The 23,716-nt window shown below is 38.3% G+C and overlaps 3 protein-coding genes across 3 annotated transcripts; all 3 read right to left on the bottom strand.

Annotated features, from left to right (window-relative positions):
• Positions 1-1,368: 1,368 nt before the first annotated feature.
• Positions 1,369-3,763, bottom strand: LOC140554248 (NAD(P)(+)--arginine ADP-ribosyltransferase 1-like). The gene is made up of 3 exons (XM_072677119.1): positions 3,687-3,763; positions 2,484-2,564; positions 1,369-2,373 (listed from the first exon to the last, which is right to left on the bottom strand). The coding sequence occupies exons 2-3, from the start codon at positions 2,541-2,543 to the stop codon at positions 1,675-1,677; spliced, it is 759 nt and encodes a 252-aa protein (XP_072533220.1). The 5' UTR covers positions 2,544-2,564; positions 3,687-3,763; the 3' UTR covers positions 1,369-1,674.
• Positions 3,764-10,874: 7,111 nt separating this feature from the next.
• LOC140554320 (NAD(P)(+)--arginine ADP-ribosyltransferase 2-like) lies at positions 10,875-12,338 on the bottom strand. The gene is made up of 2 exons (XM_072677204.1): positions 12,276-12,338; positions 10,875-11,636 (listed from the first exon to the last, which is right to left on the bottom strand). The coding sequence occupies exons 1-2, from the start codon at positions 12,336-12,338 to the stop codon at positions 10,875-10,877; spliced, it is 825 nt and encodes a 274-aa protein (XP_072533305.1).
• A 7,459-nt stretch (positions 12,339-19,797) lies between these two features.
• LOC140554247 (NAD(P)(+)--arginine ADP-ribosyltransferase 1-like) lies at positions 19,798-22,773 on the bottom strand. The gene is made up of 3 exons (XM_072677118.1): positions 22,645-22,773; positions 21,755-21,852; positions 19,798-21,562 (listed from the first exon to the last, which is right to left on the bottom strand). The coding sequence occupies exons 2-3, from the start codon at positions 21,815-21,817 to the stop codon at positions 20,822-20,824; spliced, it is 804 nt and encodes a 267-aa protein (XP_072533219.1). The 5' UTR covers positions 21,818-21,852; positions 22,645-22,773; the 3' UTR covers positions 19,798-20,821.
• Positions 22,774-23,716: the final 943 nt, after the last annotated feature.

The raw sequence follows: 23,716 nt of genomic DNA, 5'->3' as shown, positions 1-23,716 counted from the left end.
AGGAGTCAAATGCGTCTTTGGTTAGTTGGACTGAAATTCAGTGGCAGTGTAGGATGGAATATGCAAATACGCTTGCTACACTGCAAGCAGTTGTTTATCCATTCAGCCTTTTCCTGGACTGTGCTGAAGAGTTTTGGGGCAGCAAACATCTTCAGCAATTTTATTTGGCACCATGCATTTCTTCAAACTTGGTGGACGGCAACAGCTTTGGCTGACCATGCTAATGAGAAAGTGGCTGTTTGTTCTGCATGGGAAGTAATTTTGATTGTAATAGGAGGGGTTTTGGTTGTTGTATGCTTCTTTGAGAGATGGATGCATTTACACTGCTATAATGTGGCTTAAATGTGTCTCAGACAACCTCCTGAGGTGAAGCAGATCTGGCTGTGATCACACTTGCATTTCTGGCCTCCTTATTTAAGCCTGATAATCAAGACTGATGATACTGTGACTACTTCATGGTACATCTCAACATTTAGCAGATGCTCTTATCCAGAGCGACTTACAAAAGTGCTTTGCTATTTACCCAGGAAAAACCTCAGCTAGTTAGAATAGACTAATAGTTCAAAGAAACCTCTAAGCTTAGACATTACTAAACACAAGTCAGTAAGGGGACCATAGTACTCTGCTATTTGCCCAAGTATTCTCTGAAGAGGTGGGTCTTCAGTCTGGGTTTGAAGACAGCGAGCGTTGGACTCTGCCGTTCGGACACCCAGGGGAAGCTTGTTCCACCACTTTGGTGCAGGACAGAATAAAAGTCTGGACGCTCGTCTTCCATGGATTTTCGAGCCGAGCCGTACTTGAAGCTGGAAGGGCTCTTGGTGCGGATCAGCTTTTGACCATCGCCATCAAGTACGGAGGGGCTGGTCCGTTCTTGGCTTTGTAGGCCAGACTCAGGGGGTTCTGAATCTGATGTGGGCAGCAGCTACAGGAAGCCAGTGAAGAGAATGCAGCAGTGGAGTGACATGGCTGATATATAACACACTGATATATAACAATAATACCTTTACTTACTATCTTCAGGAAACAGTAAAAGAACCAAAAAATAAAGGAAACAAAAACATTTTCATTTCCTTCTCTAGAGGCTTAAGATCTGTTCAAAATCTGTAACTATTATTGTTGTTAAAATGTCTTTGTAAAATTTATAGGAGTAACACTCACTGCAATCATTAAATTCATTAAATTCATTAAAATACCAAATCGGTTTACAACCTTTGTAAAACAACCATTTATTTTTTTTAAGAAACTAAAAAAATGAACAGTGAATAATGAGGGGAATTTTAAAAAATGATCAATTTTAAAACAATCCAGATCAGATTACTGATTAATCAGACAAAAGACTGAAATGCAGATATATTAAAACATTGGTGTATTTAAACAAGCAGGTGATGTAGCGCTGACTCTTGTGATGTGCTCTAATTTTACCCAAGTACAATAACCGTACCCAGTGTTATCCCAGTAATCTATAGATGAGTAATTTGTAGCATTTATTAAAGCCAATCAGCCTCCCTTAAAGACAAAATGATTCCATCAGATCTGATCTCTCAACAGGAAGCTTCCTCACCAGATACTCATGTCTCTAAGATCGACATACAGTATCAGTATATGGTCTATCTATTGTTCGTCAAATAACCCACACAGCAGTAAACAGTAGGACAGTAATAAATTAGGATGGCACTACTTGGTTTTTGCACAGTTAAGGTTACTTTTCGTTGTTTTATCACTTTTGAGTTTATAAACCACCTCACACCACTTGTTTTTTTCAATGGAAGTGACGCGAAAGACCTCATATGGGGGGATTAGCACCTCACTCTCATGCGGGAATTTTGAGTATTTTTCCACAGAAGCTCCGAAACACGTGTACACCTGAAAACAGGACTTCTCACCAAAACGGCTGGATGCCTTGTTTAAAGAGGTGGAGGTGAAAGACCCAAATCGAACTGTTTTATTGAAAACGTCTGTTTGAAATGTAACATTAGTTCTGCGATATGTGGTCAAACAGCCTGTTTGCTTTTGTTTGAGTTGCTGAATGGCATCAGTCAGAAAGAAAAACAGTGTGTAAAACTTAAAGTTTCCTGACTTGTACGCTTTCTTTCCATTACGAGTAGCAGTGTTAAATTCTCTATATGAGCAGTTTTTATTTTTTTCAGGATTCCCTGTATACAGGTATATGGCTGCACTCTGGTGTTTGTCAAGTCCATCTTTAGAGCATTTATTAAGTGCATATTTCCAGGCGGCTGCAAAACCAGGAGTGTTCTTCTTTTCATGTTCCATGTACTTTGACAGCACTAGCTTGTTCATAGCATCCTTACACCCATCATATGCATCATCTACAGAGTCTTTGGCCATGTCCAGGGGCAGAACATCTGCACTGCACTTCGGGAGGAATGAGGAAATGCATTATTATTATTATCATTATTATTATAAAGTTTTAACTTGAAAAGCTATATATTCATACATAATATATACAAATAAATTACACCTACCCTCCGTATAGACAAATAAACTGTCAACAGTAACAGCATACTGACCACAGACACTTTCATCTTTGTACAGCTCAAGTCTGTCTGTTGAAGAAAACCACACAATACTGAGAGAAATCAGGCTTCAGAAACCCATCAAAGATACCTGGCCATCAGAACATATAAAAAGAGCTAGAGAGAAAAAGCTGCTGAAGTTTAATAACTAGTGAGATACATACTTGCATAATATTAATAATGACCATTCAGGCACCATAACACCACCACCTTCACTGACCTCAAACTACTTTAACTCTCAGCTCTCTTGAATTTTCAGCTTCTGTCATCCAGACAGTTTCCAGATTTGGAAAGATGAGCTTAGTTAAGAAGTCTTTTAGAAGTTTTTGTTTAGAAACATATACTCAGAAAATCTGAAAATCAAAGAGAACCAATAAACCAGGTGTTTTGTGGTAAGTTGAGCCAGTTGAACTCATTCCATCCTGATGTAATTAAGTAAGACCATATCACCATTGTATAAACTATTTTTTTTGTGTAATTTGACAAAAATAACCATAGATTTAAAAAGATGCAACAAATCAATGTCTTACACGATTCCCATCATTAAATAATAATAAAGTGTAGAAGTAAAGAAAACAACTGATGAACAATAACACAAGCTTAAACTGAAAGTAAAACATGATATCCCTAAAAAATAAAGGAAACAAAAACATTTTAATTTCCTTCTCTAGAGGCTTAGGAACTGTCCAGCTCCTCCTACAACAAGCAAAAGAAATCAGTTAACTAACAAACACCAACATCTGTTCAAAATCTGTTCAAAAACTATTGTAGTTGTTCAAATGTCTTTGTAAAATTTGTAGGAGTAACACAGACTGCAATCATTAAATTAATTACATTCATTAAAATGCCAAATCAGTTTGCAACCTTTGTAAAACAATCTTTTATTTTTTAAAGAAAATAAAAAAACTTGACAAAAATAATCATCGATTTAAAAAGATGCAACAAATCAACGTCTTACACGATTCCCATCGTTAAAATAATGATAAAGTGTGGAAGTAAAGAAAACAACTGATGAACCTATGAAAAATATATTTAGGCTATCTCTAACACAAGCTTAAACCGAAAGTAAAACATGGTATCAAACACAAAGTTTCAATTTAAAACTACAACAATAAGGCTGTAATAACACGAGAACTAAGACAGTTTACTGACCTGCTGTGGAAAGAACTGGGGCCACCAGTGAGCTCAAGCCTGTAGGTAATAGCTTTAAGATTTCAGAATCAATTCGAAATGGTAGAGAAGAGGTCAGTCAGACAACTTTGAGTAAAATTTAACTTAAAAACAACAAAACAGGGATGTTAGTTTCTCTGAGTATCAGGTGTGATATATTCGCACCCTACTTTGAAGAAGAACACAGACCTTTATGTACCCACGCTAAATTTAGAAATGAGTTTGTCAGTTCTGCGATATCCTCACTTGTGACTCATAGGTAACCAAAATGTCTGCATCTTTCACACCTACCATCTAAGGTGTGAACTAAAAGCACTCAACAAAGAAACATCTATTCAACCTCAGACAAAAGTGATAAAAAGATAAGAAAGCTCAGTATGCCTTGTATTGCCTAATAGCCGATTAAACACCAGCCCAACATTTACCCATGCTTGGAGCAACAAGACTTTAGACATTAGTTCTATAGAATTATTTTATGTTTGTCAGAATTTACTTGTTACTATGAATAGCTAAGTGAGTAAATTCAGATTTCCAAATGATAAAAGTCGAAGATTAATATATATTTTTATATTTTAAGCACGATTGCTTTTATAGTTTTGTTAAAACAAAAGCAAAAAGGCTTGCAGCAGAAATGTAGGCCTCCTGCAGGATCAGTAACACCTCCTTTGGCAAGTATCACAGCTGATCACAACAGTCACTTTCTCACTCTCCTTCTGTCACAGTGAACTCCACAAACTGTACTTCCTATCGTTCCAAAGAGCATGTCAGTCACATCTCCTCATTCTGCCAATCCTGGAATATTCACTAGATCCACATCACCTTTGTACTAACCATGTTTATCTGTGTTCAATCTCATATGTTTGTATAAATACTTACCTATTTGTATTTCTTGAAAACTACTGCCAACCTTTCAAGTAGTTTTGCTGTTTTCAGTTTAATCAGGTTTGTTAGCCGTTTTGGTTTTGACCCCTGTCTGTATTTTTGACTACTTTCAGTTTATCATTTATGTGAATCTAAGGTTTTGACCTGGCCTGGCTTTTGTGCTGCTTTTCTTTTCCAGGTAAATATTTTTTGCTGTTTTACATCTGCAAGCATCTTGTTAGACTCACTAACATTGCGTTCTTGTTAACTGCCATTTCTTAATTGCATTATGAACTTGTAAGGGGTCAACCTATGCTCCTTGCTACCGGTAGAGGGCAATGACAGTGAGGCAGTGTCGCCCAACACATCCAATCCACGCTTATTTTGTTCAGATATTATGCTCATCTAAGCATTATCTACACATTAACTCTAATACATGTATACATATATAATTATCATTTAGGTCATTTAGTTCTTTAGTTTTTTCTTTGCAGTTGAGTGGGCTCCCTGACCATCCCATGATAGAAAAGGTGTCACCATCATAAACCCAGCAGAGTGGAACGTTGTTAAAGACAGTCCTGAAGTACTAGGTTGCTTAACCAAGGCCCTAATGGAAGCTGCCCAGCCTGTTACTGCACTTCCTCTTTCTTCTACTAACCCAGTCTCTAAATAGAGAGATTTACGTGTGGCTTCCCCAAATAGATATGCTGGGGATCCGGAAGGCTCCGGAAGAGGATTTCTCTTGCAGTGCTCACTGGTTTTGAGAAGCAGCCCTCCCAGTTCCTCCCAGTTCCACACAGGAAGATCTACAGTAGCCTGCACAACCTCCTGGTTTTGCAGTCTATGCACTAAACCTTTCATAATATTGCCTATTGAACCTTTTGTTAAGGCCATGTTGATAGTGGGCTCTCGTAGTGAGAAAGCAGTGCTTACAGCATGGCTGTAACAACAAAACTCTTGCCTTGGCTAATTTACCCATTTTAGTTTGTCTGGGGGCCTTCATGTTAGATCCATTCCATGCTGGGCTCCACAGTGGGAGTGCCCTACCCCCCCAGCACCCAGTCAGTCCAGACCTCTTGGGGACTACTGGGACCTCAAGAGGTTTTTTAGTAAAGAGAAGGCCCAGATTCTGCCTCCCTACATACTCATTCACCAGCTGAAAATGAGTATGTCCTTGAGGTAGACATTACATGTGTTCAAGAGCCCAAACAGCATTACCTAATATTTATAATGCCCCCTGCTTGACTGATCAGGTTGTAGACACTGTGAAAGTCTAGGACCATCAACCAATGCCTGGAAACAATGCCACCCCAGTTGTTTGTGTTGTTTGGCCTCTAAACTAGACTTTCACAGTGTCTACAACCTGATCAGGTATGTCATTAAGGCTGTTACTAGAGCTATTACTGGGAAACCTCCTGTAAGTTAAGCTGGAGAAGTCCGTTACATGCCTTGAAGGTATAGTGTCTGGGCTTTATGGTTTTCAAGGGCATGCTCAGCTTGGCCAAAATTACCACCCTGCCTCTGATCCAGTGTTTCCTGGGGATTGCCTGGGGATAGGAATTTTTTCCAGCCCTTCTAGCAGAACTTTAGTTTGTCCCCACTGTTCTTTTGAGGGAAAGTTTGAGGATATTGTGCAGGATAGGGGATAGGCAAGGACCAATGTTGGGAACCACAGATTTATTCTCCTCTCTGAAAAAATCATTTGAATTGTACTTCTATATTTAAGAGGTTTAAAAATGAAAAATGGTGCACCTTTATTAGTATAAAACAGTAGCATGTGTTTAGTCTGTATTCAGACAACAGAGGTAACATTATTAAAAAGCTTCTCTACAGAGTTTAGTGAGCAAGCTTCTATGTATTGAGTTTATATTTGAGTTTATATTTAAATCAAGAGTATTAATAGGCAGTGCGTATGCACTAACAGCCTCTGTTCCTCTGGCAATGATTTACACTAGTTGTTGGGTTCTTCAGGACCTGGAGGACCAGTGTACAGCACAAGTTGGTTATGGTTAATATTATGTCACTTTTAATTCCAGAAAGATTATTTTAGGTGGTTCAACATATGATAAGTAATGGGTAACACCACTGATATGGCAGTACATCAGCTCCTTAATAATGTCAGTGACTGCCAGTGCCATGGTGCTTTCCCTTATGTCTCTAAGGAGGCTGAATAGGTGTCTTGCACAAGAACACTTTCCATTGTTTGACATCTGCAACAGTAGCTTCTCTTTCTCATGTGGCCTTTCTTCAGCGTGATCTTTAACCAGGGTATCAGCCTATTTAGACAAAACAGAAACTTGAGAGAGCTTGAGAGCTCACTGTCCCTTTTCTGAGTATCGGTTCTTTGGTATTTAGGGTTATGATTTATTGATTTTATGATTTAAGTGGATGTTTGTTTGGTAGAACAAAGTTCTCGTCAAACCTTCCATGCAGATTGTAATTGAAACTAAAACACCATCACTTATGCTATAGTAGTTGTTTCTACTACAGTTGCAGATTGCACACTGTATGTCCAAAAATATGCAGACACCCCTTCTAATAAGTGTTTTCAGCTACTTTAAGTCACAGCCATTGCTGTCACAGATATGCAAATGCGTGCACAGCATGGCTCCAAAAAAAAACATCCCTAAACAGTAGATCTAGTTACTCCAGCAAAAGCAGGACAAGCTCTTTTTAACACCCTTGATTTCAGAAGTAGCAGTGAATGAGCAGGTGTCTCAATACTTTTGTCCATATATTGTCATTCTATTTTACACACACAATTTATTTTCAGTTTTCGATATCCTTAATATGCATCTTTTTGTTTCTCTGCTCTTCTGTTTTTCACTTATCCCTTAATAGGACCTGGGTTGGACGAGTTTTGATTGGTGGAGCTTAAGCAAAGGAACAAGGTGATGTTGGACTGATTCTGAGGTACAATTCCTCAGAATGTCTTCCCACTGGCCAGACCAAACACATCTTGATGTAGCTGCTTTGTTGGCCTCAGTTTTGGTGTACCACTGATTGAGGTAAGGTCAGGCTTGGTCATTGCTTTTGTTTTTGGTTTGTTTGGACATCTCTCTCAGTCTTGCTCTCATCTTAGAGTGTTTCTCGCTTGTCTTTTGGCCCTAATAGAACATAAGGTTGGAACTTGAAGAATCATTGGATGTGACTCAGTTGTAACCAAAGTGTCTGCATCTTTTACACATACACTATATGTCCAAATATTTGTGGACACCCTTTCTAATAAATGCGTTCAGTTACTTCAAGTTGAACGCATTGCTGGCACAGATGTTTAAGTGCACACACACACAGCTTGTCTAGTCTTTATAGACTAGACAAGTACAAGCACCCAGCGTTGAACTGGGAAGCAGTGGAACTGTGTTCTCTGGAATGATGAAGCTCCATCGAGTACTTTGGGGATGAATTGGGATTGAGGTGGGGTTGTGATCATCCAACATCCTGACCTTGCTAATGCTCTTGTTTCTGAATGCAATCAAATCCTCACAGCAGTGCTCCAAAATCTAGTAGAAAGCCTTTATCCCTGGGCAGTAGAGACAGTTACTCCAAGAAAAGCAGGATAGTACCATTGCTTTTGGAAGAAACCATGAATGATAAGGTATCCCAATACTCTTGTCAATATAGTGCATCATCTATGGTGTGAACTAACGGCATACATGAAGCATGCAAGTAATTTTACATAACATCAGGTGACGAATATGTGATGACATGCAAATGTTTGGTCACCTCAAAAGACTTAGATTTAAAGATAAAGCATTTCTTTAATATTTTAAGCAGGATAGCTTTTTAATTTTTGTCTTTTGCCATTTCAAAATACCAAAAAGGCCTGAAGCAAATGTTTAGGCTCCCTGCATTGTCAGTATTAATTACACCTCCTTTGGCAAGTATAACAGCTTGTAAACTGTCACACTTCCCCCACTCTTCCTCCATCACCTTCAGCCTTACAAACTGCACTTCCTGGGGGCATTTCTTAATCTGCGTTCTTGTGGACTTGCGAAATGTCAAGAGTCCCAGCCCAAATACTGTTCCATTCCAAATTCTGCATCTAACCAATAACTGTCTAAACGCCTGGATGTGTTTTTGCTCCGACTATGTTGTCGAGGATGCATCAGGAGGTGAAGCAAGGCCCTTTACCCTCTCTGCTCCCCGGGCGCTGGAGTTAGCTGCCCACCGCTCTGGGTGTGTGTGTGTGTACTCACTGCCCCTAACACGTGTGTGTGTGTGAGTGTATGTTCACTACCAGATGGGTTAAATGCGGAGGACACATTTCGCTGTACAGTGTACACTGTTCAGTGACAAATACGTGCACCTGAATTGTATGGACTTGGGGGCAGCCAGATATACCAGAATGCCTTTCACACCATGCTGCTGTTTAAGTTGAATTACTGTTCATCATGCTCCTGTATGTATTTGCAAGTCAAACTTCCCAAGCCCATACTACCATGTACAGCACTCCAAACCTGGCATATTTTGTATCCATGATTTAACCCCCAGGTCATCATCACATGTCCTCAGACAACCAATCCCAGACTATTCACTAGACCCACATGACCAACTATGTTCACCTGTGTTCAGTCTCACATGTTTTTAGTAAAACTCACCTGACCTGAGGTCCTGATACGCTTTCTTGTTGCATACCAAGTGCTATCCCTGGTTTTGTGCTTGGATTCATTCTTGCTGTTTTGTCCTTTCTGTTTGATCTGGTTGCCAGTTTTGGTTTTGACCTCTGCCCTGACTCCTTTGACCATTTTTGCAAATCCGCATGTTTTACAGTGTGGCTTAGATTGTGATTAGATTCATTTTCTTTATACTCAGTTAAGCAGGAGCAAAAAGGCAAGCATTTATTAAGCATTTATTTTCTGCAAATGTTAACTAATCATTTATATTGTCATCGCACAACCAGAACACAGTAGTGTTTTTTGTTCACTGAAATCAATAGTATGCATAATGACTTGTACACTCAGAACAGATATGTTAAGATCAGTGTTGGGATGGACTGCAAAAGCTAGGAATATGTATGGTACTCAGAATTATAGCCTCTGTTCTCTGAATACTGCCTTTTCAAACTGGACTTAATACAGCTACCTTTTACTTTTTCAAATATTTTTGGAAACCGTGTATAATGCATAAAAAATATGTACAGTATTCGAAAACAACCCCATCAATGGCATATAAAGATTTGCCATGCCTTTAATTAGTCCGATTATAAAAGGCCAGACCTGCACCAAAATAACAGTAGCTCTGTAGACATATTGGCCCTTTGCTAGTTCGGACCATGTCTTCAGCTTATGGTGATTTGGGGGAAGACTGTAAGAGAGGGGGAGAGCTCAGGATTTGTCTTCTGCTTGTGGTAGGAAGCCAGTTCCCAAATTGAGAGGCCTAGGAAGTCTGTGAATCTTCCCAGAAGTGGCCTCACCACATCCAGTAAAGCCCTATTCGGATTGAATTAGTTAAATCCGTTAACACATTTTACACAACCCCTTAGTGATTAAACTCACATCTGGACAGCAATAAAATCTCCAGAGGTAGCAGTCACATTTACAACAGCTGTATTCAAACTGTCAAAGAGACACTGGAGGGTGTAAGAGATGTAAATCTGGAAGGGACAATTGCTGAGTTCAGTGAAAAACGGTGGATAATTTAGAACAATTTAGAACTATAGAACAATGGAGGTAAAACAGAGACATGATCAGTCTGCACGGGAATAAAATCACGGGAGACCCTGTGAAAGAGAGAATTACTCCAGAACCCAGTGTAAATTGAATGCTGTCTGGATAGGCCTTAAGCTTCCACAGGTTCCAGGAGAACAACCAAGGAACTGCAGGTACTGTATCTGTACTGTCAGCTAAAGTTAGTGTTCATGATTCTACAGTGAGATAGGGAGCAAAAACTGTCATTAATGGGACACAAGCATATTTTGTTGTATGTATATTTTTGACACACAGTCCTGCCTTGAATCCAAGTACCTAACAGTTGCTAATTTATAATATATGTATAAAATCAGTGGAGTAGGCTCAACCTTCTTCTCAATAATGTGAAAAGCTGATTTTTAAATGATGGGAATTGTTGATTCAGATATTGTCATGATAAGGTCATGAAAGTTATTAATATTTAGGGGAAGATGACTTCTCTATAAATAAATACTCATTTTCATGAGATTTCTCCTTGTTTATCACCTTTTGCTCAAAGATCTGAAAGCATTCTGTTCAATAAAATAATCAGTAAGTACCTTTTATACAGCCCAGTATTGTCATGAATCTTATTCTGATTATACATACTTAACTCTTATCATATTTTATTCTGGTTACGTTACTTGCCAAAACTGGTTTCAGATAAATGAGGCCTCAATACTGATGGCCTACCAATCACTTTGCTGCATCTAAGATCACTCTTATTCCCAGCATGTTCGAGTTCATATACCACATTGCACCAAAGGTCTTTCTGCTCATGTTTGTTTTTAACGGCAGTAACACGAAAGACCTCGTATGGAGGAATGAGCACTTCTTTCTCGATGTGATATCTTGAATAGTTGTACACCTCCGCTCCGAGACAAGTTGTAATATTGAAGCAGGAGTCTTCTCCAAATCCAGTGATATTCAAGTCCAACGAGCTGGAGGTGAAAGACCCAAATCTAATAGTTTTATTGAAAACATCAGTTTCAAATGTTTTGTCAGTTTTGCGATATGTGGTCACACACTTCTTATGCCTTAGATTGAGTTGCTGAACAGCGTCAGTCAGATAGAAAAACAGGGTGTAAAACTGAAAGTGATCTGACTTGTACGCTCCTTTTCCCTTACGAGTAGCAGTGTTAAATTCTTTAAATGAGCAATCTATATTAACGTAACAATTTTCTGTATACAGATAAATGGCAGCAGACTGGTTTATGTTGAGTTCATCTTTAGCGTCGTTATTAAGTGCATTTTCCCAGGCAGCTTTGAAACCAGGCGTATGCTCTTTTTCATAGTCTGTGTAATTTGACAACACTAATGCGTGCATAGAATCTCTACAGCCTTCAAAAGAGTCATCCACGGAGTCATCAGCCATGTTTAGGGGCAGAACCTCTTCACCACTCTGCAGGAGAAATGACAAAACACATCAATTAATCTGGTACAAAATGACTGACAGACTATTATATGTTGTAACCATGATAAAATGGCATTAAGTACGTTGTTGCAGTTGTTGCTTCTAAATCAGTATTGTGATCCTCTTGGCCCAATTACAAATTTAACCCAGTGTCCCCAGTCAATCCCAGGGTCACTGTCCAATCACTGTCCAAATATTCTATTGGATTTCCCATACAGATCAAAAGTAATACAAAAAAGTTTAAAACCTGATCCTTTAGGTGTAATAAATGTAAAATCATGGTACCTTTCTGAATGAAATTATGAAAATGAATTTGACCAAATAATGCTATGGTTGAAATACCCCTTTTTAATTAAAACAATTCCCTGGCTTTAATTCTATTTTCAATTCTTATTATTCTACAGTGCCCTAATTACAGCGTAATGAGCAATGTTGAGAGAGAAGAATTCACATTTGTGTTAATACAGTAGCTAATGACAGACAGACAATAGAAGTAGTAGGCTCCTCTGAAGGTGCTTTGAAGAACCTTAGAGGAACCCTTTTCTTCTAAGCACCTTAAGATATTTCACCACAGTTTCAAATTTTAGAACCCCTAAAGCTTTCTCAGATAACTTGTATGACACCTACCATCCATTTGTACACAAAAGCTGCAAGCTGGAGCAGCATACCTTTGACCACAGACACATTCATCTTCTCAAGCTCACAGCTCAAGTCTTTGCTAATAGACAGGCCACAAACTGCAGAGAGAAGGAGAAGGATCAAACAGTCTTTAAAGAAATACACTTGTAGGACCCGTATCATTATGTTTCTAAGCTGCTATGGATGTGCCAAACAACTGCTTATTGTGTCTATTCAGTCCATCAGTTCATTTACTAGTGTTTTTGTGTTCATAATTTAATTCAAAAGTAAACAAGCATATTTTATGTTGATGTTGTTTGAGAATAGTAATTTACTCAAATATTACTATATTTACTTACTATTACTATATTCTTGAAGTACTCAAAGTGAAATATTCTGCTGGATTTCGCATACAGATCAAAACTAATACAAAAAAAATTGAAACCGGATCCTTTAGGTATAAGAAATGTAAAATGATGATACCTTTCTGAATGCAATTATGATAATAATTTTGACTAACTGCCCTTCCTCTGATGTTAATTACAATACAAAACCATTCATACTTAAGAACGTAGCTCTCTTAAGCTAAATTACCAGCAGAGCATGTTTTCACAATTTAAGCTGAGGGTATGGGAAACATTTGTCTATTGAAGCAGAATCATACCTATTACATAAGTTATGCTCCAAAGCTTTCCCCAAATTTGGTGCATTACCGTGCTAAAAGACACTTCACATTAGAAGATGTGTAAATTGTGACCATTAAGGGATACACATGATCAGGGAGCAATGATTAAGTTGTATTAACAGACCACAAAAGTGTGCCAAGATACCATGTCCTATTTTGTTTTTCACAAAATTTACTGCCTTAGTTTTTTTAGATGCTTTAGTGAGATGTTTATATGGTATACTGAAGTACAATAATATGCATTTCGTAAGTTTTGAAGCTTTTTTATTGACAAATACATCCAGTTAAAGCAAAGTTAATATTTACAATGTCACCCGTCTTTTTTAAGACTTCTGCAAATTGCATTGGCCTGCTGGATGTCAGGTTCTGGACAAACTATTGACTGATTGCAACCCATTCTGTGTTTTTGTTTGTCCACCCTTGTTTTCAATGGGAGTTTCCCCAAATATTGGACCCAAAATTTCAATGTTGTGTTCACCAAGCGACTTGATCACTTCTGCCTTGTAACAAGGTGCGTTGTCCTGCTGGAAAAAGCATTGTCCATAGCCAAAATTGCACCTAAAGCATTGGGAGCAGTTGCTGTTGGAGAATGTTCTTAGGCAAAAGTTTAAGAGTTTTTGATACTCTGGGCTAGATTTTATATAAAACTGTCCACTTTGTAGTGAACTGACATGGGTTAAATTATATTGGAATTTAAAAGAAACCAGACAAGCACTCGCTATTTTTAATAAAATAAAATGTTAGACACTTACTCAGTTGTTTCCAAAAGATCTTGTCTTGTGAGGATGTCAGCTTATTTTGTGTGAGAGCACATAAAGCCTCAGCCCTTTTGTACATGTGTATAAAGAGTTAAACCCACCTCCTCAATATCCTTTTACGCAACTCTTTAGGACTTTCTACTACAGTCTAAATAATCAATGTTATTTGCTCAAGCTCCAGTGCCTTTTTTTTCTCTAATGTTGGTTTGAGTCCATCTGCAGTGATCTTACATCCTTCCTACATCCTACAGTGGAAAATGAGTTATCCTCATAGATTCTTTTTTTTCCTGTATCTTGAAACTTTTTTACAGGTCAATTCAACCTGTAACATCTCAGGAGGGTTAAGCTATTAGCTGATGGACTGTGAAGCAGTATGAAGGCACAAAGCTTGATCAAGGCTTGATGAGATGTAGATGCTATCGGTGGGCATTTTTAGAATGTGATTTCTTTAGGGAGGAGAAGTTTCTGAAATTGTTTTTTTTAGACCATATTAGACTTCATGGCATGTTCCAATGATTCACATGGACACATCCCTTCAATTGAAACCATATCCTAGCTTTAATACAATTACAGCATAATGAGCGATGTTGAGAGAGAAGAATTCACATTTGTGTTAATACAATTGCTTAATTGCAATTAATAATTACAATGACAGACAGACAATAAAAGTAGTAGGCTCCTCTAAAGGTGCTTTGAAGAACCTTCAAGAAACCTTTTTCTTCTAAAAAAAAAAATAAGAAGACGTTTAAGACGTTTCTCCACAGTTTAACATTTTAGAACATTTTAGAAGCCCTAAAACTTCCTCAGGGAACAGTGAATGTCCTGAAATGTGAACAATGTATTCACAAGGACAAATTATTTTACTATCTTATGGGTCTTCTAAGAATTGAATGTAATAGTGTCAGGTGTACAATCTACACAGGGTTTAAGAAATGTGAGCTTTAGAGCAAAAATTCTAAGGATTTAATAAAAATTTAGGAAAATTTTTGCATTTTAGTGTAAACAGAATGTGGTTGTTGTAAATATGCCATGCAATAATGTAGGATTTAGACATATAATTACGATGTAATGTGTAATGGATGTTATGCAGACTGAAGATATTTGTTGTAATAAATATTATGAGTGCTGGTATTATGCCAACTGAAAACTCATCTTTTTTAGTATTTAGTATTTAAATCAGCACTTGCAGTGAAGGCTTACAATTGTCTTACTTGATCTGTTTGACATTCAGCCAGAGTGTATTACGTGGTCTCCATACTGACTTTTGTATTTGGCAACTGTATATTTTAGATTGTAGCTGATACAAACTAGCTAAGGGTATTTTCTGAGTAAACAGTGAAGCACTTTTGTAAGTCGCTCTGGAGAAGATTGTTTGCTAAACGCCTTACATGTAAATGTATATTTCCAACTTCTTGAAACTCTATTCAGCAGTGCGTTAACTGTAGTTTCATTGTCCAGGTGGGTTTATATGATTTTCAAGGGAATTCCATACAGTATATTTGACCTGTAAAGGCATATTGTACTGTAATGTGCTCTGCTTCACTTCTGGTTTCACTTATTAAAATTAGTTGTAGTTTAGTTGAGATTTAATTTTCTCTTTGATTTTATCTTTCTATAGTGTGCCTATAATGCTGTCATTGACTTAAATTAAATGATACATTGCTCTGAATCTGACCTGTGGAGTACACATCATGATGAATGTTAAGAACAGCGTGTTTGAACTGTGTTGCTTCTACATATTTACCTTTGTTTAAAGATAGTAGCAGTTCAGTTTCTCTTTCATTTGTTGTTTCTAGGGCAGTGAAGAACCTTTAACCTGCCACAGAAAAACAACAAATATTTGTTTTCTAATCCCTTCTGCCAAAAAAGGATTGTTTTTGCGATGACTCTCTAAACTAAGTAAACACCTTACACCATTTAACACAGGCACATTTACTGTATAGGTTACAAATGATGTTTTGATATTTTGTACTGTGAAGAAATTAATTAAATTACAGTACAAATATAATTCTACCTGTAAATCATCAAATGTTCACTTTTTCTGCATAAAAGCACTGTTTGATCATCTGTGAGGAAATGAAAGTGGCCTCATATAACCCAGGCACTGCCTAGACAAGGACATTCCTCACCGCCGGTCTCAGCTAAACCTAATACTAACAAATCTTATCATAAGAAGCTCCATAACAGAGAAAATCAGCATGAACATTGCTGTATCGACACTGTGTTCTCAATTTGTCTTCGAGTACAGCACCACCAGTGGCAGGGGCTGTAGTATGAACAGTACAACAGTATGAATATCTGCAAAACAGCAACTCCAGTGCCTTTTGTGAAGCATACAATCTGTATAAAGTGTCTTTGTGCAAATACTACTAACTGTTGAGGTACACTTTTAGTCAAGTGTGCAAATTTTATGAGATCTTTTTGCTACTCAAACTGTGTTTGGGACAGTTCAGCTATTACTGAAGAAAAAAAACATCAGAGCATCAGAGAACAGCCCAGCCTGTATGTAGAGAAAGGGTTTGTGGACAGACAAGACAAAAATAGTGCTTTTTACATTCAAATTAAGTGGGTTTGCATTACAAATACTGTCTGGAACTATGGATCTTTGTAGGCATAATTTGTAATCCAGATAAAACTGAGGCCATTAGGGGGTTACTTCAGCAAGGCACTGACTTTGAAGTAATGCTAAATACTAGTGATCCTGTAAAACTATTACAGTTTTACAATTATAACAAAAAGAACTGAAAATAATTACTGAGGTTAATGTAATGTAGTTTATGTAACTAAAAATTATTTTTAATAGTAATTTAAAAAGAATCCTTCACTTTCCTTTAAGTTCTTAAATCCTTCAATCCATTATTTAAAGTGCTCTTTTGCTTTCCTCAAAAAAACCTCTTTACTCCTACACTCTCTCTAGGTCAATATGATACATTGGCAGAACACCTGACTTGACCTCTCATCCATTCATCATTTGTACTATTTCCATTGAAAGCCACTTAAAACCTATGCAGCCTAGTCTTGAGCACAATAAAAGTGTGATGAGCGCAATTGTAAAGCCCAAATTGTAAGTTAGTTAGTAAGTTTGATTAGCTACAACCAGATGCCTTCATATACAATTTCTGCATGCTAAAGCCCAAGGCTGCAGGTAGGGCAGGTCCATAGTAGGACTGTCCTACAAAAACTCCCGGACGTCCCCAGAAAAACTTAATTTTTTCATTTATTCACTGTGCTGTTTATTTTTATTTTTTTGTGCACAGAGAACTGTGGGTATACAAGGGCAAGGAAGGGTACAACAGTTGGGTCCTCCAAATTACCCCAAACATAGGTTGCATTTCTGGGCTGTACTTTGCCTATAGATTGGAGCGCAGCTACTGTAACCACAATTTACATGTTCAGAAAAATGTAGCAAATCTTGTTTTTGTATTGAAATTTATTGTGAAAGAAGAAAAGCTTTTGGATTCTTGCTCTCAGAACTCCCCCTACTCTAAATTGTTGAATTTCTGTCAGCTTTGTCTTGAATTTACCTGATCTGATTTGGATATATTGGACATTTGGGTTCACTTGCTAGTCAGCTCTGTCACTACATTCAGTGAGGCCGTGAAGTACTGATTAGGCAAAACCAAGAAACTAATACATAAAAGAGCATGAAGGCAAGGATGTGCAACAAGGTTTTGGTCCCCAGAAGCCCAGATAAGGTGCTTTTCCAGGCTGACACCAGGTAATGAATTCTAAGCTGCTAAAGGTGAAGGGGGTGGGCTCTAGGGTGGGAATGTACACAGACATTCCAGAAGTCATGGTCTAGCAGTATGTAAAGTGATCAGGAACTTTTACCTCAGAGGACGTCTTGGGATCGCCCACACCTGTATAATCTGTGAGGTGTTATCTTGTGAGTGAGGTTGAACGCTGGCCAGTGTGCTAATGGCAAGGCGATGTGAATTATCGGTGCTCGAACAAGGCCTGATAGTGGGTGCCAGGTGGATGGGACATTCGATTTCCGAAGTTGTCTGGATATTTAACATTCCTTGGTCCACAGTGTCATGTATACCAGGAAAATGCCATTTCCACCCCCAGTGGACAGTGCAGTGTCTGCCCACAGGTGCTTAATGATTGTGACTGGAGGCTTCTGGCTAGATTTCACCATACAAACAGACAATTGACTGTGGCAGAAATCACATCCAGATCAATACAGGCCCCCAGCGCACACCCAGCATCTCACTGCAGCGTTGTTTGGCTTCATGACAAAAGTCATGGGACATGATACTAGTTCTGTCCTATGACTTCCTGGGTTTTCAGTGAATGTGAGTTTTAATTTACTCACAAAGTTGACCCTAAGACAGACTAAATATTTCTCTATAAATGTAAATATAAATGCAGGACCAGCGATACAGTCCAAGGTTAGAGGAGGGTTACTGCAGAACAGCAAAATCAAAACTAAGGTCAGAGTGCTGTTGAAAAGGCTTAGGACAGACAGACTTTAAATACAGCAAATAAACAAAAGTGGTGTAGGGGAGAGGTGGCCAGGTGTAATGGGGTCAGTTGTATTAATTCCAAATGCATCAATCAACAACAAACTTTACTGCTATTCACTGTACCGTGCTCAGACCTGGAGATCCCTCACTTCATCCATTACGGGGCAGTGGTGGCTCAGCGGTTAGAGCACCGGGATATCGATAACAGGGTTGTGGGTTCGATTGGCAAGCTGCCACTGTTGGGCCCTTGAGCAAGGCCCTTTACCCTCTCTGCTCCCCGGGCGCTGGAGTTGGCTGCCCACCGCTCTGGGTGTGTGTCTGTACTCACTGCCCCTAACACATGTGTGTGTGTGAGTGTGTGTTCACTACCAGATGGGTTAAATGCGGAGGACACATTTCGCTGTACACTGTACAGTGACAAATACGTGCACCTTTCACCTTTCAAATACAGAGCTAAATATTCCAAACTCTGGGAATTTGATCATATGGAGTCTATGTATTGACATTGAAATTCAAAGATTTTGGATAATGCACGATTAACCATTTTCTAAAATATCTACTTCCCTACCAATTCTTAAAGTATGGGAAACATCCCATTTTTTCCCATTTTTTATAAATATTTTTTATGGGAAATTAATTGTCCCTCTCAAGCCCCTTAAGCAGGTGTTGGCAGGTAGGTCTTCCACCGTACAGTATGATCAGTCTACTAGCATCAGTCTAATGTATAATATCAAGTTTCTGTAAGAAAAATAGCTGCAGTCTCATTTATAAACACTAAATGTACAACATGGCAAACACCTGCCTAAAGCACAAGCAAGTTTATAATGCTGCAAGGTTTAAGAAAAGCTTTTGGATTCTTGCTCTCAGAACTCCCCTTACTCCAAATAGTTGAATATCTGTCAGCTTTGTCTTGAATTTACCTGATCTGATTTGGATATATTGGACATTTGCAAGGATGTGTGACAAGGTTTTGGTCCCCAGAAGCCCAGATAAGATGCTTTTCAAGTTTATAATGCTGTAGTGTTTAAGAAAAAAAAAACAGATAACCCAGATAACAAAGAAAATAGTCCAGAACTAATGCAGATCATTTTAGCAACACACCAACGAGCCAAAAAAGGTATCAGTATTACACGCTCTGAATTAAAAGGGTTTAGAAGCAGGAGGCCACCAGTAATGGCTCTGTGATGAGCAGTAACATCACACCAGTACAATAACTTTAACTAGCAGAAAGCCAGAAGCTCAGTCATATTAATATGGGATCAAGAGGAGACTTCAGTACTGTGGCACAAAAATGATTCTTAAATGACCAAGTGATTCATAAATTCATAAACACTCTCTCTGCCTCTTAAGATGATCTTAACACTTGCTTTGGGCCAGCAGAACTCGAGGAGAATGTAGTTTCTGTAATGATTTACTCCCTATTAGCAGAATAGTTACAAGTATAAGACATAATGTCCCCTCTTTGCTGCAGTAACAGCATCTACTCTTCTGGGAAAACTTTGCACGCCAGGCCGCTGCTATAGGGATGGAATTATTGCTTGTTTTTCACTTTGTGGCGAACCTACAGACTTTCAAACTCAGTATGTACTGAAATGATAAGCAAAAACTGAAACAAGAAGTAGAACAAATCAAGGTTTATTTATTTAAATGGAATTCTAGTAATTGTAAAGAAAAAAAGAAAATTATAAAGACTAAAAAGTAAACAAATAATATAAACATAAACTCTCTGTAACATGTCCACAAGTAAAATGTGCAATCATGCACAAGAATATTTAAATTATTATTGAAACAGCCACCTGTTGATGTGGTGTTTAGGAGGGAATACTTTACTCTTCACCTTATTAAGCAAAGTAAATGTTTTCGCTCCACTCAGAAGAAAGCTGGTGACATTTGCTCACTGATTTACAAACACAACCATCACATATATTTACACTACAAACTCATAAATATATTACGTTGTGCTGCATGCTTGTTATTCATCGACGGTTCTTAATTTAAATAAGCAAATGACAATAAATGTTGTTTCTGAAATTCAAAAACATATGAAATGAGGCTCTGAGATGAGCTCTGACTTTACCTGATTCAAGTCCAGTAATCTGCAGATCAGTAATATACAGCATTTATTACATTTAGAAAAATTGAGACCAGCCTCTCTTAAAGACCTTAGCAATTAACAAAGTTAAGACCTTTCTCTGATTTCTGAGAGCCATCCACTGTACTCTGTACTCTTGGCCTGTTTACTGGTGTTACATTTAAATTACATTTACATTTAAGGCATTTAGCAGACGCTCCTCTCCAGAGCGACTTACAAAAGTAGCGTTTTGCTATTTACCCAAGAAAAACCTCAGCTAGTTAGAATAGACTAATAGTTCAAGGATACCTCTAAGTTTAGACATTACTAAACACAAGACAATAAGGTGACCATAGTACTCTGCTATTAGTCCAAGTACACTCGGAAGAGGAGGGTCTTCAGTCTGGGTTTGAAGACAGCGAGCGACTCGGCCGTTCGGACACCCAGGGGAATCTTGTTCTACCACTTTGGTGCAGGACAGTAAAAAGCCTGGACGCTTGTCTTCCACAGATTTTGAGGGATGGCGGGTCGAGCCGTTATTGGTGTTATTACAGTTCTAATAAAAGGTTACACTACACTAGAGTTTCTGGATATGGTTCTGTGTTTGTTTTATTGCATTGAAGATCACTCCTCTTACCAGCACTTTTGAGCTCATACACCACCTGGCACCACAGTTTATTCTTATTGGTGTGATTCTTTATGCCAGTGACTCTAAAGACCTCATATGGAGGAATGAGCACCTCTTCCTCGTGTTTGACAGCTGAATATTTTCCCAGTTTTGCTCCGAAACAGGTATTAATCTTAAAACAGGTCACATTTCCGAAATTGATACACTTTTTTTTTAAAGAGCTGGAAGTGAATGACCCAAATCGGATTTTTTGTTTGATGGCCAGTTCGGTAAATGTGAGTTTGGTTCTGCGATATGCGGTTACACACCACATTTGAGTCCATCTTTTCTTTAGTTTTTGAATGGCATCAGTTAAAAAGTAATACAGTGTGTAAAACTGAAAATTACCTGACACATATGCACCCTTTCCTTCACGGCAGGCGTCGTTGAACTGGACATATGAGCATTGTTTATTAATTTCTTTGGGTTGTGTGTACAAGTGAATGGCAGCAGACTGGTATTCCCCCAGACTGCCTTTGGTGTGATTACTCAGTGCATTTTTCCAGGCGTCTTTACAGTAACCTTCCTTAGTTTCCTTTTCGAAGTATTCAGTCATGACTTTCTTAGACATTTTCTCACTGCAGCCTTCAAAAGAGTCGTCTATGGAGTTTACAGCCATGTCCAGGGGCACAACCTGACCACTGCTCTGCAGAAGGAATGATCAAGCATGTTAAAAAAAAAAACACAACAGTTAGATGATAATTCAATGGCAGCTTTCAGGAGAAAGGATGGTTTCGTGTGTCTAAATAAAATTGATGCTGCTGTTGTGACTGTTGTTTCTGTGTTTCTAGTGATTGGTGTGTGATTTAGTCATGGTATCAATAAATATGGCTCCTACCTTCCTTATAGACAATGAAACGGTAAGCAGGAAAAGACTGACCACAGACACGGTCATCTTCATACAGCTCAGGTGTTTTTAACAGATAAACAGCAGGACTGCAGAGAGAATCAGTTCAGTTCACTTGAAAATCATTAATCATAAATACAGTATATTTGGGGTACTGTACTGTAGACAAGGTTACACTACAACTACAATAACACTACAACCAAGGCTGTAGTCACAATATATATTGGGAGGGATACGCCCCCCCCCCCCCTTAATATATTGTAAAAAATATATAAAACTAAAAACATTCCCTGTATTGTTTCCTATAATTCCACCTTTTTCAGGACATGGTCTTTTTTGGGATGTAAAAAATGCATCCAGCTGGGATTGTTGTTAAATGTCCTGGATTTCGCATTAATTTCATGTCAGCATTTGTATCTACAGTCGCTTTATACTGCATTCAAATCCCTCAATGAAAGGTTGTTTTTTCCAGATTATTATCTAGTAAATACTACTTTACTCCATTTGGGTAATGTCGGAAAATCCGCCCACTAAGCATGGAGATCTGTGGGCTATCAGAAAATGACATCATTGAGTCCACAAACACTGAAATATTAGACTAAATCAAGTGATGTCAGTCTGGGCAGTGGTAGCTCAGTGCTTAGAGCTCTGGGCTATCAATAATAGGGTTGTGGGTTCGATTCCCGGGCTTGGCAAGCTGCTGCTGTTGGGCCCTTGAGCAAACAGAGCCTACTACTACTAATAATAGTAATAATAATAGTACTAATTAAATAATCATCCCATGAGTTACTGAATTCCCTATAATGGTACCTTGGTCCCCCCAGTGTTCTGTTCATGACTATGACCTTGCTAACAGCAACGAACTAAGACCTTTTACTGACCTGCTGTGAAAAGAGCAGTGGCCACCAGTGAGCTCCACCTTGCTGAAAATGTTCGCTTTAAGATTTCATCGTCCAGGATGAAACCATGATGGTCAAGAAGTTGGTCAGACGGTTCAAGTTGCATAAAACTTGTACTAAAACCAGAGAGGTTTATTTCTTTGCGTAGCTGACCATAAGTTTATATATGTGATATGTTCACGCCCAACTCTGCAGAACCCTTATATACCCCTGCTAGATTTAGAAATGTGGTTGTCAGTTCTGCCTTTTCCTCACTTGTGACTAAAGGGCAACCAGAGTATCTACATCTTTTACATATACAGTGTTCTCTGTGGTGTGATGAGCTCTAAACAAAGAATCACACGTTCAGCATGTGACAAAATTGATGCAAAGATAAGAAAGCTCAGTATGCATTAGAAGGAGAACGAGAGTCTCAAATCAAGACTGGCTTCTAACAGCTACTAGGAATATATATAAAATTCAGAAATTCAGTGTCTGTGTTCAGTATGGCCTTATGCTATATGGACAAAAGTATTGGGACACCTGGTCATTAATTGTTTCTTCAGTAATTAAGATATTTTCCTGTTTTTGTTAGAGTATCTGTCTCTACTGTCCAGGGAAGAAGGCTTTCTACTAGATTCTGGAGCATTGATTGCACCCCCCCCCCCTAAAAATGTACGTATAAACCCATTTAGAACCCATTCCCACCTGGAACCCACCTAGCCCACTCATGTGCAGAACAGTGGGTTCTTCGGGATCAGGGTTGTTCCACAACATCCCCTGGGAATTAAATGTAATTGAACACTTGAACAATAAAAAATAAGTACATTAGAAGAGGCATTTGATACCAAAGACTGGTGAGCTGCTTGTTGCTAAAAAAAAATAAATCTGAAAACAAGGTGAAATCACTTTGACTACCAATGTCCAGTAGCACACGTCTATACTAAGTAGTACATCAGAAACAATAGGAGATAACAGTACTGTGAACTTTGTGATTAGTATAATATGTACTGTATAGTATAGTAGTATGTGGTTTGAGACACAGTCTGTTAGGAAGAAATGCCACAGAAAAAGC

The sequence above is a fragment of the Salminus brasiliensis genome, chromosome 4, assembly GCF_030463535.1.
Source record: "Salminus brasiliensis chromosome 4, fSalBra1.hap2, whole genome shotgun sequence".
Classification (NCBI taxonomy): Eukaryota; Metazoa; Chordata; class Actinopteri; order Characiformes; family Bryconidae; genus Salminus; species Salminus brasiliensis.
This window is presented reverse-complemented; position numbering and strand designations above follow the sequence as displayed.